This window comes from Entelurus aequoreus, unplaced genomic scaffold (genome assembly GCF_033978785.1).
Source record: "Entelurus aequoreus isolate RoL-2023_Sb unplaced genomic scaffold, RoL_Eaeq_v1.1 HiC_scaffold_29, whole genome shotgun sequence".
NCBI lineage: Eukaryota > Metazoa > Chordata > Actinopteri > Syngnathiformes > Syngnathidae > Entelurus > Entelurus aequoreus.
The window spans coordinates 1,236,381-1,250,795 of record NW_026907961.1 but is presented as its reverse complement, the minus strand read 5'-3'; the positions used below and the strand labels follow the sequence as shown (position 1 = coordinate 1,250,795).

The 14,415-nt window shown below is 43.1% G+C and overlaps 2 protein-coding genes across 4 annotated transcripts in view; both read left to right on the top strand.

Annotated features, from left to right (window-relative positions):
* Nucleotides 1-5,379, top strand: part of LOC133645279 (tubulin alpha-1C chain-like) — a 29,269-nt gene extending 23,890 nt beyond the window's left edge. The window contains exons 3-5 of the mRNA XM_062040165.1: nucleotides 3,363-3,585; nucleotides 3,797-3,945; nucleotides 4,027-5,379. Coding sequence (XP_061896149.1) covers nucleotides 3,363-3,585; nucleotides 3,797-3,945; nucleotides 4,027-5,004 — 1,350 coding nt within the window. The 3' untranslated portion in view covers nucleotides 5,005-5,379. The remainder of the gene's footprint in view (nucleotides 1-3,362; nucleotides 3,586-3,796; nucleotides 3,946-4,026) is intronic.
* A 1,808-nt stretch (nucleotides 5,380-7,187) lies between these two features.
* LOC133645272 (uncharacterized) lies at nucleotides 7,188-11,701 on the top strand. Of its 3 annotated transcripts, none has more exons than XM_062040158.1 (11): nucleotides 7,188-7,405; nucleotides 8,008-8,085; nucleotides 9,316-9,393; nucleotides 9,483-9,557; nucleotides 9,663-9,689; nucleotides 10,201-10,318; nucleotides 10,472-10,563; nucleotides 10,669-10,746; nucleotides 10,836-10,910; nucleotides 11,010-11,150; nucleotides 11,353-11,701. In XM_062040158.1, exons 3-11 carry the CDS (start codon nucleotides 9,348-9,350, stop codon nucleotides 11,445-11,447), a joined length of 747 nt encoding a protein of 248 aa, XP_061896142.1. In that variant the 5' UTR covers nucleotides 7,188-7,405; nucleotides 8,008-8,085; nucleotides 9,316-9,347; the 3' UTR covers nucleotides 11,448-11,701. The 3 variants fall into 3 exon arrangements, with proteins under 3 accessions (XP_061896142.1, XP_061896143.1, XP_061896144.1); XM_062040159.1 differs by lacking the exon at nucleotides 7,188-7,405 and adding an exon at nucleotides 7,427-7,760; XM_062040160.1 differs by lacking the exons at nucleotides 7,188-7,405; nucleotides 8,008-8,085; nucleotides 9,316-9,393; nucleotides 9,483-9,557; nucleotides 9,663-9,689 and adding an exon at nucleotides 9,865-9,998.
* The last annotated feature ends 2,714 nt before the right edge of the window (nucleotides 11,702-14,415 follow it).

Below are 14,415 nucleotides of genomic sequence, written 5' to 3'. Positions count from 1 at the left end.
CTGGGAACGTCTGGCAGAGTCTCCTGTCAGAGAGAGTTTCAATTCCCACCTCCGGAAGAACTTTGAACATGTCACGAGGGAGGTGCTGGACATTGAGTCCGAATGGACCATGTTCCGCACCTCTTGTCGAGGCGGCTGATTGGAGCTGTGGCCGCAAGGTAGTTGGTGCCTGTCGTGGCGGTAATCCTAGAACCTGTTGGTGGACACCGGCGGTGAGGGATGCCGTCAAGCTGAAGGAGTCCTATTGGGTTCTTTTGGCTCATAGGACTCCTGAGGCAGCGGACAGGTACCGACAGGCCAAGCGGTGTGCGGCTTCAGCGGTCGCGGAGGCAAAAACTCGGACATGGGAGGAGTTCGGGGGAGCCATGGAAAACGACTTCCGGACGGCTTCGAAGCGATTCTGGACCACCATCCGCCGCCTCAGGAGGGGGACTTCCCCCTCCTATCAACACCGTGTATGGTGAGGATGGTGTTCTGCTGACCTCGACTGCGGATGTTGTGGATCGGTGGAGGGAATACTTCGAAGACCTCCTCAATCCCACCAACACGTCTTCCTATGAGGAATCAGTGCCTGGGGAATCTGTGGTGGGCTCTCCTATTTTGGGGCTGAGGTTGCTGAGGTAGTTAAAAAGCTCCTCGGTGGCAAGGCCCCGGGGTGGATGAGATCCGCCCGGAGTCCCTTAAGGCTCTGGATGCTGTGGGGCTGTCTTGTTTGACAAGACTCTGCAGCATTGCGTGGACATCCGGGGCGGTACCTCTGGATTGGCAGACCGGGGTGGTGGTTCCTCTCTTTAAGAAGGGGAACCGGAGGGTGTGTTCTAACTATCGTGGGATCACACTCCTCAGCCTTCCCGGTAAGGTCTATTCGGGTGTACTGGAGAGGAGGCTACACCGGATAGTAGAACCTCGGATTCAGGAGGAACAGTGTGGTTTTCGTTCTGGTCGTGGAACTGTGGACCAGCTCTATACTCTCGGCAGGGTCCTTGAGGGTGCATGGGAGTTTGCCCAACCAGTCTACATGTGTTTTGTGGACTTGGAGAAGGCATTTGACCGTGTCCCTCGGGAAGTCCTGTGGGGAGTGCTCAGAGAGTATGGGGTATCAGACTGTTTGATTGTGGCGGTCCGCTCCCTGTATGATCAGTGCCAGAGCTTGGTCCGCATTGCCGGCAGTAAGTCGGACACGTTTCCAGTGAGGTTTGGACTCCGCCAAGGCTGCCCTTTGTCACTGATTCTGTTCATAACTTTTATGGACAGAATTTCTAGGTGCAGTCAAGGCGTTGAGTGCATCTGGTTTGGTGGCTGCAAGATTGGGTCTCTGCTTTTTGCAGATGATGTGGTCCTGATGGCTTCATCTGGCCAGGATCTTCAGCTCTCACTGGATCGGTTCGCAGCTGAGTGTGAAGCGACTGGGATGAGAATCAGCACCTCCAAGTCCGAGTCCATGGTTCTCGCCCGGAAAAGGGTGGAGTGCCATCTCCGGGTTGCGGAGGAGACCCTGCCCCAACTGGAGGAGTTCAAGTACCTCTGAGTCTTGTTCACGAGTGAGGGAAGAGTGGATCATGAGATCGACAGGCGGATCGGTGCGGCGTCTTCAGTAATGCGGACGCTGTATCGATCCATTGTGGTGAAGGAGCTGAGCCGGAAGGCAAAGCTCTCAATTTACCGGTCGATCTACGTTCCCATCCTCACCTATGGTCATGAGCTTTGGGTTATGACCGAAAGAACAAGATCACGGGTACAAGCGGCCGAAATGAGTTTCCTCCGCCGGGTGGCGGGGCTCTCCCTTAGAGATAGGGTGAGAAGCTCTGCCATCCGGGGGGAGCTCAAAGTAAAGCCGCTGCTCCTCCACGTTGAGAGGACCCAGATGAGGTGGTTCGGGCATCTGGTCAGGATGCCACCCGAACGCCTCCCTAGGGAGGTGTTTAGGGCACGCCCGACCGGTAGGAGGCCACGGGGAAGACCCAGGACACGTTGGGAAGACTATGTCTCCCGGCTGGCCTGGGAACGCCTCGGGATCCCCCCGGAGGAGCTGGACGAGGTGGCTGGGGCGAGGGAAGTCTGTGCTTCCCTGCTTAGGCTGCTGCCCCCGCGACCCAACCTCAGATAAGCGGAAGAAGATGGATGGATGGATGGAGACGTAACGAACGCATGAATAATGATCTCAGCGTCGGTGGTGGACAAGGACACATTTTAGCGATATTGCGTAGATGAAAGAAGGCTGTTTTAGTAACACTCTTAATGTGTGACTCAAACGAGTGAGTTGGGTCGAAGATAATACCGAGATTCTTTACTGAGTCGTTTGTATAATTGTTTTGTTGTGAAAGGTTAAGGTGGTATTATTAAGTTGTCAAATGTTAAGGTGGTATTATTATTTAACTAAATATTTAGGTGCCAGTGTCTAGCAGGACCGATAATCAGCATTTCTGTTTTCTTAGCGTTAAGATGCAAAAAGTTGCTGAACATCCATTGTTTGATTTGGGCGACACACTGCATCCTGTCAGTAAGATAGGAGTATCCATAGACTGAGCTATTAATAACGCTACGTCTATTTCGGAATTGATATGGTGGGGGTCTTGAGATTATTTGTTTGGTGCTGCATAATTTGCCACCTCAGTAGAATGCATGTAAACCTCTGGCACAGTCACTACAGAAAAAACATTATGTGAGTCATATATCATTCTACGAGAAATGCTGTGTGCTCATGAATTTTCCAGCTTGGTGCTAGTTGTCGCTTTTTGTCAGATACTTGTGGTAAATATTTGAGTAATTTTATGAATTTTCATATTTGGAACAATACATATTTGTGCAATTGCATTGCCTTGATTTTAGTAAGGTTAGTACTCAGTCATAGTCATAAATGCAATGGTTAAATGTTTTAAATATTTTGTTCGGTTTTCGGCCTGGGTTTCCTCATTTTCTGTTTTCGGTTGCAGGCAACTATTTTCATTTCAGGTACCCCTAATTCTTAGTGAGTATTCAGAGCCCTGTGGAATCAGTTTTTCCGCAAATCTAGTGACTTTTCTGGTATTTTTGGACGCTTTCAGAGAATCTTACATGAAAGCATGTACCCCTCTTAACGAGCGAGCGAGCAGTCAGTGCTTCTGTTGGTTCCCCATCTAAAATCACTCGCAGGGGTATGTATCCTACAGTTTGTCATAAAAACAACACAAAACGAAGCGACAGAAGAAAGTTAATTTGTATTTCGAAAGATATTTGTTTTGCTTATCATATTTCTTGATCAATGTTTTTGTTTTTCACAGCATCCATAAAAAATTCCAATATGTAAATTATTGGAATATTTGGAAAGTTAATTCAATGTAAAGTTATGATACGTCATGGCTTTTTTTTTTTTCATCCTGCAGCGTGAGTGTATCTCGGTGCACGTCGGCCAGGCAGGTGTTCAGATTGGCAACGCCTGCTGGGAGCTTTACTGCCTGGAACATGGAATCCAGCCGGATGGACAGATGCCCAGTGACAAGACGATTGGAGGTGGAGACGATTCCTTTAACACCTTCTTCAGTGAGACCGGAGCAGGAAAGCATGTTCCCAGAGCTGTTTTTGTTGACCTGGAGCCCACTGTCATCGGTATACTCCCCTCACTCATTTGTAGCTTGGTTTTAGTTTAGGGTCAGATGACAGCTGGCGTTTAACACAGTTTGGTTTGTACAAGAGGTGGGATACACTTTAACGTGATCTCCTGTCAATCACAGTAAACAAACACCTACTTACGTTCATAGTCACAAAAAAGTATTGTTTGCCTTAACACTAATTAGATGCCTTGATTGAATCTCTCTAGACGAGGTGCGCACTGGAACATATCGACAGCTCTTCCACCCTGAGCAGTTGATCACTGGCAAGGAAGACGCTGCCAATAATTACGCGCGCGGTCACTACACAATTGGAAAAGAGATCATTGACCTTGTGCTGGACAGAATTCGAAAACTGGTAAGGAATCAAATTTAGCCATGACTCCCAATCATAAGGACACATATGTAATCTAATCTAATCCATTCTCACTGATGACAGGCTGACCAGTGCACTGGCCTTCAAGGCTTCCTGGTATTTCACAGCTTTGGTGGTGGCACTGGCTCTGGTTTCACCTCCCTCTTGATGGAGCGTCTATCTGTGGACTACGGCAAGAAATCCAAGCTAGAGTTCTCAATCTACCCAGCCCCTCAAGTCTCCACAGCTGTAGTGGAGCCCTACAATTCCATATTGACCACACATACCACCCTGGAGCACTCCGACTGCGCCTTCATGGTTGACAATGAGGCCATTTACGATATCTGCCGCAGAAACCTTGACATGGAGCGTCCTACTTATACTAACCTGAACAGGCTCATCAGTCAAATCACATCCTCCATCACTGCCTCACTTCGTTTCGACGGTGCCCTCAATGTTGATCTGGCAGAATTCCAGACCAACTTGGTTCCATACCCCCGTATCCACTTCCCTCTAGCCACCTATGCCCCCATCATCTCTGCTGAAAAGGCCTACCATGAGCAATTAACTGTGGCAGATATCACCAATGCTTGTTTTGAGCCAGCCAATCAGATGGTTAAATGTGACCCCCGCCACGGCAAGTACATGGCGTGTTGCCTGTTGTATCGCGGAGACGTGGTGCCAAAAGATGTCAATGCTGCTATTGCCACTATTAAAACAAAGCGCACCATCCAGTTTGTGGACTGGTGTCCCACTGGTTTCAAAGTGGGCATCAACTACCAGCCGCCCACTGTGGTTCCTGGTGGAGACCTGGCCAAAGTGCAAAGAGCCGTGTGCATGCTGAGCAACACCACCGCTGTTGCAGAGGCCTGGGCTCGACTCGACCACAAGTTTGACCTGATGTACGCCAAGCGTGCGTTTGTTCACTGGTATGTTGGTGAGGGAATGGAGGAGGGGGAGTTCTCTGAGGCCAGAGAGGACATGGCGGCATTGGAGAAGGACTACGAGGAAGTCGGAGCCGACTCTGTTGATGATCAGGGAGAGGAGGGAGAGGAATATTAATAGGTACAAAGGCACTGGATACTCAGGAAACAATGATTGCTATGTGATCCTGAATGTGAGCAGTTTGACTGCTCAAACCAGAAAATGTGTTGGAGCACTCTAAATTTAAGCATAGATTTTCTGAAATACGCGTTCTGGCAAAACGTTATTTCGCTTAATTCACTTCCTACATAAAAACTTTATTTTTTGTTTACTTTGTAAAATGTATAGGGTTTTGAGGTTCAGTAGGCTTAGTCGCTTAGTTTGTCAATATATGAGGAGCTGCAATGCAGAAGTGATAATATCATTAATTTATAGAGATACATTTATGTATATATGGCAAACTTGAGGATGAAATAAAGTTCATTAAACCATACAACTTCTGTTTGTATTTTTCTTTGTTGTAAACAATGTCTCACAATAAATCACTGAAAGATGATACTATTTGTGGTATACATGTTTTCATTTGATGGACGGTAAAGAAGATGACCCCACGGGTTATTTTTCAAAATAAAGTAAAAGTGAAATATATTCATATTTTATATTTTTGACATGAGGCCATTTGCATTTGTATTTAATTTTAAGAATTTGCAGTTTTTGTGACTGTCCCACTCACACATCTGATGTCATTTCTCACATTTGATTAAAGGCCTACTGAAATGACTTTTTTATTTAAACGGGGATAGCAGATCTATTCTATGTGTCATACTTGATCATTTCGCGATAATGCCATATTTTTGCTGAAAAGATTTAGTATAAAACAACGACGATAAAGATCGCAACTTTTGGTATCTGATTAAAAAAAAGGCTTTTCCCTACCGGAAGTAGCGTGACGTAGTCAATTGAACATATCCGCAAAGTTCCCTATTGTTTACAATGATGGCCGCCAGAAGTGAGAGATTCGGACCGAGAAAGCGACGATTTCCCCCATTAATTTGAGCGAGGATGAAAGATTTGTGGATGAGGAAAATGCAAGTGGACTAGTGGGGAGTGGAAGCGATTCAGATAGGGAAGATGCTGTGAGAGCCGGGGGTGACCTGATATTCAGCTGGGAATGACTACAACAGTAAATAAACACATTAGCCACAACACAACCAGGCTTATATTTAATATGCCCCAAATTAATCCCACATAAAAACACCTAGGTGTTTGTTATGCTAGCTACTAGCTCCTAGCTACTAGCTCGAGCTAGTTATAGCTCGAGCGGGTTATATAGACGGGATCCCGTCTATATAACCCGCCAATACAATTCAAACACCTGCACAACACACACACTCACTCAGCCCAAAGAACCGTTCACCTAACCCAAGGTTCATAAAGCTTATATATGTAACCAAAGTTACGTACATGACACGCACGTACGGGCAAGCAATCAAATGTTTGGAAGCGCGCGGGTGGGACCTGATATTCAGCTGGGAATGACTACAACAATAAATAAACACAAGACATATATACTCTATTAGCCATGTAGTAGAATTTCTGACCTTTGACCTATATTTCATGTCTGTCAAGAATGTATGCTCATTTAATTTCCCTTCTATTCTGTGTCCCCGGGTGTGGGACAAAAGTGAATATTAAGTCGTGCCAACCTGTCTACAGAATGTTTTGATTGTTTAAGTATGATTAAGGAATCCAAGGATGTTGCAAAAACAAACATGACGCACGAGGAAAAACAATGACGCACAAGAGACAGATAAAACTGGCATGAGACCGGGACTCGAGAGAGATTGCTTGTGGGAGTCCTCCGGAGGACGTTTGTGTGTCTGCATGGACAGCTCAATCTGACTTGATAATGGGTAAATAAACTTTTTGTACTAAATTCACTTTTGTTGCTGTTTAAGCTCTGGACAATCCACTACAGCCACAACACAACCAGGCTTATATTTAATATCCCACAAATTAATCCCGCATAACAAACACCTAGGTGTTTGTTATGCTAGCTCCTAGCTACTAGCTACTAGCTTGAGCTAGTTATAGCTCGAGCGGGTTATATAGACGGGATCCCGTCTATATAACCCGGCAATACAATTCAAACACCTGCACAACACACACACTCACTCAGCCCATGGGACCGTTCACCTAACCCAAGGTTCATAAAGCTTTCCACACAGCAGAAGACTGCTATACGGATCCGCCTTCAAGTCGCCCAACCCGCGTTACTGTCACATTCGTTTTGGCTCCGCCTAGAGGATACAGCTCCGCCTCTGAAAATTGTACGGTCAGACAGCTGATCCTGAGCGGACTCGTGTCTGATTCGCATACGCGGACGCGACAAACTAAACCGGTGCGCGCCGCCTAGAGTTATAGGCTCCGCCTACGCGCGCTGAGCCGACCAATGTCTGCACCCGCAGACGTGGACGCGCCTACTAGCGTGTACGTGCATGAGCCAAGATCTCTGGACTTTCTTTGCTGGAACACGAACGTAAGTATAGATTTATTGATTTATTGCTACATTCGCAGTAAAGATCAGCCTTTGTGTTTCCATCATCATTTATGTATGATTGTAATGACGTTGTTTGATATTAGGACTAGCAGTAAAACTTTATATTCTGTAAAAAAAGGCTTTTATTTCCAGCGCCGCCTCCCAGAATGCTTTGCATGGGGACGTGCGTCTGACGTCACGTATTCAGAAAATTCGAAATGGCTGCACGCGGGAGGTGAGGCCCGAGCGAAGAAAAGTGGAAAAGAGTGTTATTCGTCAAAAAACCCACACAACGACGGTCATTTTTTCGCCGTGCTATTGTAAAATTGTCTTTTATCTGTGTTTTGTGAAGCCGGTGAGTAACGTTCAATACAGTTAACTTAGGCTATCTTTTGTTAGACGCTGTGAATGTGTGTAGGTTACATGCTACGATATTCCACATATTTCCAACTGGTTGAAACGAAAGCGTATTACTTTATTGTCAGTGTTGTTTAGGCCCAGGTCGCGATTACTTCGTTATAACAACGTAACGTTAACAGAGTGGAAACAGCCGTTCTTTGCTATTAATATGAGTGTGTATTATTTCTTTCTTTGTTCTTTAGTGGAGCTCGAGATCCTGTTTACTGTGGACTAGCTGTGTGTGACGCCATGTTGTTTTTGTTTCCATTACAAAAAAAAAGGTATGTCTATGTGTTTTTTGGCATAGTTAATTGTAGAAAAAAATATAAAATGAGGTGATGTGAGTGGGAAAAATTGCTGCACATATTAAGGATCCTTTTTCTTGATCTATATTTTTGTTATTTGCTGATGTATATATTTTATATGCTGTTTTTTATTTAATTAATTTATTAGAGACTATTTTATGCTTTATTTACCTTTTTTTATTATTATTATTTTATTTACTATTATTATTATTATTTCCACATGTAAGCATAAATAATTGATCATATTAGTACATTGTTTGATTGCTTTTCTTAATGCATTCCATAATTTAATTCCACATACTGATACAATGAAGGTCTTAAGTGTTGTACGTGCGTACAAATGTTTTAAATTACATTTCTCTCTAAGATGATTTTTCTCCTCTTTTTTTGAGAAGAATTGTTGTATATTCTTGGGTAGCAGGTTATAGTTTGCTTTGTTTATAATTTTAGCTGTTTGCAAATTCACTATGTCGTGGAATTTCAGTATCTTTGATTCAATAAATAAAGGATTTGTGTGTTCTCTATATCCAACATTATATTATTCTAACTGATCTTTTTTGTAACACCGTTAATGAATGAAGTGTACTTTTGTAATTATTTCCCCATATTTCTACACAATAACTCAGATATGTAACACTTGTGAACAGTAGAGAATATGAAGTGATTTTTTGTCTAGAACATGTTTTGCTTTATTCATTATTGACGTGTTTCTTGCTACTTTATGTTGTATATTTTTTACTTGAGATTTCCAGTTCAATTTATCATCAATCATTATACCTAGAAATTTGGTTTCATTTACTCTTTCCATTTCTATTCCGTCTATTTGTATTTGTGTTTGACTTTCTCTTCTACTGTTACCAAATAGCATTATTTTAGTTTTACTGAGATTCAAAGATAGTCTGTTTTTGTCAAACCATCTTTTTAATTTGTTAATTTCTTCTGTTATTATTTGTATTATCTTCTGTGTGTTCTCTCCTGAACAAAACGCTGTTGTATCATCCGCAAATAATACTAACTTTAAATCTTTTGTAACTTTACAAATGTCTTTTATCTGGACATTGAATAATTTAGGTCCTATATTGATCCCTGAGGTACACCACAGGATATATTTAGCGTTGTAGACGAAACCACCACATTTATATTAAAGATATGGTTAACATTCTTAGTGCTAAAGATATTCCCCTCTCCTTGTATCCCTTCTCCCAGCTCCACCGTCTCGCCGAGTGCCAGCAAGAGTCATGAGTACTTGTCAACTCGACTCCTCAACTGGAGATAACTTTCTAGGTAAAGACTGATCTCCAAGATAATATCTCAGCATCCAGTAACCATGGTTAACAGATCACAACCATTTAATACCAATTCATCTCCCTTAGCACCTCACCATGGGGAAGGATGTATTCATATGCCTTCACCAGCACCTGCATTAAACATGCAGAGAGTTACACAAGGTAGGGACTGATCTCTGTATACACTACACCCATAATTACAAACCCTACTTTACGATTGAGCTGACGTTCTGACTATTATGACCTGTACTTTTACCTTTCTTATAGTTCTTACCACCTTGGGGCACCATTCAGGTAAAATCTCAGCTCATCTTACTTGCTTATTTGTATACACTAACACCTGTGCATGCTTTTGTCCACGTTGTTCCTTTGACGATGAATAAATACCCCTTTTCTTTCTTTCTACATTAAGGGTGCCTTTTCATCTGATTAAATTTATAATGAACAGGGATATTGCGGTTGTCCCAAGTGGATGGTATGATGATAGGATGGTTTTCTGGCCCAGCTATAAAAACACCGACAGAATTGAAAGGGCAGCTTTAAATGAGGAGCAGCATGAGCCAAACTGGCCAAGATTTGACGTTTCTGTTGTCCGAACTTGTGGTATGCAAATTCATAATCTTCTTGTTTAAAAATAACGTCATAGTTGCTTCTCTTTATGCTTGGAATAACCTATTGTGTCTATATTCTGACCAGGTCTCTTGTAAGAGAGAGACCTGATTTATCATCATCAATAATAATAATATTCTGTTCAGCTCTACAGCTAATTTGAAACTCATGTTCATTTTAACATATTCAATTTTAGACAACTACAAAGACGCATTAAAAATAATGCAACAATATGGAAAGGGCTGCGACACCTCAGACCTGCAATCTGAGGCAGAGAACGAGGAGCTGCCAGAAAAAAGGAACAGGAAGCCAGTGTAAGTGTGTTCCGTCTTGTTTTTGTCATGTTTCTACAGTAATAGGAAGGTTATTTCCGGTAGCATTCAAAAATAGACCAGAGATGCTTGTACTATATGTATATTTGGCAATTTTGGTATTGCAATAATCCTAATGATATGGTTACCCAACAGCCATCGTCTCGGGGACTCAGATGATAGCGAAGAAGACCCGGGAAATAGTGACCTCACATCTCTGGGGTTGGCAAGCCAATTGCACAGGCAGAGTAAGGAATAATCTCTTAACATCGAAAACAACAAAACCACCAAAAGATATGGTTAACATTCTTAGTGCTAAAGATATTCCCCTCTCCTTGTATCCCTTCTCCCAGCTCCACCGTCTCGCCGAGTGCCAGCAAGAGTCATGAGTACTTGTCAACTTGACTCCTCAACTGGAGATAACTTTCTAGGTAAAGATGGATCTCTGAAATAATATCTCAGCATCCAGTAATCATGGTTAACAGATCACAACAATTTAATACCAATGTATCTCCCTTAGCACCTCACCATGGGGAAGGACGCATTCATATGCCTTCACCAGCACCTGCATTAAACATGCAGAGAGTTACACAAGGTAGGGACTGATCTCTGAAATATTAGTGTATAGATAGGCCCCTTGGGTATTACCAGTCATGGTTAACTGATGGCTCTCTCACAATGCCCACCTCACTAGGAACGGCAGTCCCTCCTCGACTCCCTCCACCCCCCTCACCAGCAGCCCTCAACATGTGGCAGACAGAGGAGCCTGGATCCAGCCTGGCCTACAGGCCAACATGGCGAGGGGGAAGAATGGCCGACAACATTTCCTGCTCTGGTGAGCAATAACTGACAAATACCGGATGGTTATTCTGTGCCACAAATTTTGGAAAAAATTCAAATTCACAAGCAATCACATATTTTCTTCAAATTTGTCAATAACTTTTGTCATTAACTAAGGTCAATAGCTAATGTCAGGATTATGAGTAATGAGGATAAACACTGAAACATGTTAATTTTATACTGCTGTTTGTCAACAGCCCCTGAGGTAATCCAGATCCTTAGCCTGCTGGAAACTATTAAGCACAACCAAGACCAGCTGATTGCGAAGGTAAACTTCTTAAGCCTTGAATAGGTCAATAATTCATAATGACATTGATTTTGATTCATTATTATTTTTTAAAGAAAGAAACAGCCTACATGGCAGCTTTGTGTGATTAGAGTAAACATTACTACATTTTCTTGTTACATTTCACCTGTTTGCTCTTTAAATACCACTTTTAATGTTTTTTATTTATTTCGATCCTATTTTTTTAAAAATGTGCCCTGGGGCCGTTAAAAAATGACCTGCAGGCCGCAAATGGCCCCCGGGCCGCACTTTGGACACCCCTGGCCTACACGAATACAAACATAGAATGATAGTACAAATATAAAAAGAAAACAATGTCAACCTCCCAAAGCTGGCTTATGGATATTTATTTATGTCCCCCACCCCCAACCCCCCGCCGCCGTCATCCAACAGAGCCAAACAAGTACTCTGATCAAGGAACCAAATAACGATATTGTTTAAACATTTTGGATGTCTTGCACACCTGTACCCTGATCACAAATTCATAGTTTACGCACCTTATTTTAACCACCTCCAGTAACTTTAAGTCATGTTTTTTTTTTCAAATGTAATCTCCTTAATACCTATCATATATTTTGTATTGTGTAAGCATACTTGGCTTTGGATGCTTCCTACCATAAACATAAACGTATCTGTCTTGTAATCTTGTTTGATTACAGGTGCTGTGAGTAAAAATGTGTTGACTTTTTAAATATATATTATATATATTTACTTTATAGAGTGAATTGACCATTTTCTGTTTCTGCCTATTGACAATATTGTTAGTTTAAAAATACAAGGCAATGCATATGTAAGCATATATTGCTGTAGTAGGGCTTAGTGAATTTTTTAGTTTCCTATTTTATCCTACAGCAAGAACAGAAGGGATTTTGAAAATAAGATAAAGGGGTCCAAAACGGCCAGATGAGCCAGGGTTTTTATGAGTCCGTTGCTGGTCCGTGGCGGGAGGTTAGGCTTTGATCTTGGGTGCGGAGCGGATGCAGCGCGCCGTCACGGCGCACCCGCCGCGGAAATAAGGCTTTGATCATGCATTCAGCGCGCCGCCACGGCGGATCCGCTACCTGCCGCCGTGGCGGATACGTTCCTGAGTGCAAATGGACGCCGATGCTGGTCCGTTTTGCGGTTCCATTCCGGAAAGCGCGATACCTGCGCGGGGGATCCGCCGCGGAGTGTTTTTGCTGTGTGGGTTATATATTTAACAAAAGTTACGTACGTGACACGCACGTACGGGCAAACGATCAAATGTTTGGAAGCGTGCGGGTGGGACCTGATATTCAGCTGGGAATGACTTCAACAGTAAATAAACACAAGACATATATATACTCTATTAGCCACAACACAACCAGGCTTATATTTAATATGCCACAAATTAATCCCGCATAAAAGCACATAGGTGTTTGTTATGCTAGCTCCTAGCTCCTAGCTACTAGCTCGAGCTAGTTATAGCAAGCGATCAAATGTTTGGAAGCGCAGCTATGTACTCAGGGTATCGCGTCTGTGTATCCAAATCAAAGTCCTCCTGGTTAGAGTCTCTGTTGTCCGAGTTCTTCGATCTTGACTGCATCTTTTGGGAATGTAAACAATGAAACACCGGCTGTGTTGTGTTGCTGACTTCCCTCGCAAAATATCCCCTTCGCACCGACAACTTTCTTCTTTGCTTGCTCAGCTTCTTTCTCCATAATGCAATGAACAAATTGCAACAGATTCACCAACACAGATGTCCAGAATACTGTGGAATAATGAGATGAAAACAGAGCTATTTCGTATTGGCTTCAATGGGGAAGCCATACCTCTGTTAAACTGGCTACGTCACGCGCATACGTCATCATACCGCGACGTTTTCAAGCGGAAGTGTGGTGGGAAATTTAAAATTGCACTTTATAAGTTAACCCGGCCGTATTGGCATGTGTTGCAATGTTAAGATTTCATCATTGATATTGTGGATAATGCATATGTTTAAGAGTTATTTCTTTATTCATAATCATGTTTGAATCAGCTCATATTTTTCCATGTATACTCTGTATACCAGTTTCTCTTTGTCTTCAGATTGCCTGTTTAGACAGGGTCGTAAACCATCAGGAATGTGAACACAACCCCCAAGTCTCTCTTCTTATCAGTGTTGAGAGGAGGGGGGGGAATGCCAGATCAACTTGGGCTACGCATTTGTACGTGTTGTTCGAGGCTGGTCTCTATTCTCAAATATTTGACAATAAATTACAAAATACCTATACTGTGCTTGGTGGTACCTTTGAGATCAGTTTATATGTCATCTAAGGAACTTGGGACTGACCAGCGTTTTACATCCCACTTGGAGGAACATCTGGTCAAACGCAACAATTTGGGGGCTTTGTCCGAGATGACACGCTGACAATTGGACCTTCTCTTGCAATCTTCTGGACAGACTCACATGGCCAAAACATAATTCAAGGTAAGCAGAACCTTTCTTTTTAGATAAAATCTGCATTAGGGGTCTGTCCTGAGGTCTGTAAGTCAAACACAGAATTGTACCCCAGACACAGAGTGGTGATTTTGATTGATTGATTGCATTTTGATAGATTGGTTGCATTTTGCCGTAGCCACCATTGCATAAAAGTTGTGAATACCACTCACGTCATTGTGTCAAGATTACCGTGACGGGCTGCTTCACTGACGAGTAAGCAAATAGTAACGGGTTAGAGTTAGAGGCTCTAGCTGCGTATTGTACGATAAATTGCACGGGTTAGAGTTAGAGGCCCTAGCTGCGTATTGTACGATAAATTGCACGGGTTAGAGTTAGAGGCTCTAGCTGCGTATTGTACGATAAATTGCATGGGTTAGAGTTAGAGGCTCTAGCTGCGTATTGTACGATAAATTGCACGGGTTAGAGTTAGAGGCTCTAGCTGCGTATTGTATGATAAAAGTACGGGGTTAAAGGCCGCCGTATGGTTCAGGGGTTTGAGGCCCCTGAAAAAAAAATGGACACAATGGCCAAGGA

Bases quoted from the DNA above. Each gene is read 5' to 3' on its own strand.
- LOC133645272 (XM_062040158.1), top strand. From the start codon at position 9,348: ATGAGTACTTGTCAACTCGACTCCTCAACTGGAGATAACTTTCTAG. The intron at 9,558-9,662 runs GTAGGGACTGAT...CCTTTCTTATAG, and splicing joins CATGCAGAGAGTTACACAAG to TTCTTACCACCTTGGGGCAC. The intron at 10,319-10,471 runs GTAAGTGTGTTC...GTTACCCAACAG, and splicing joins AAAAGGAACAGGAAGCCAGT to CCATCGTCTCGGGGACTCAG.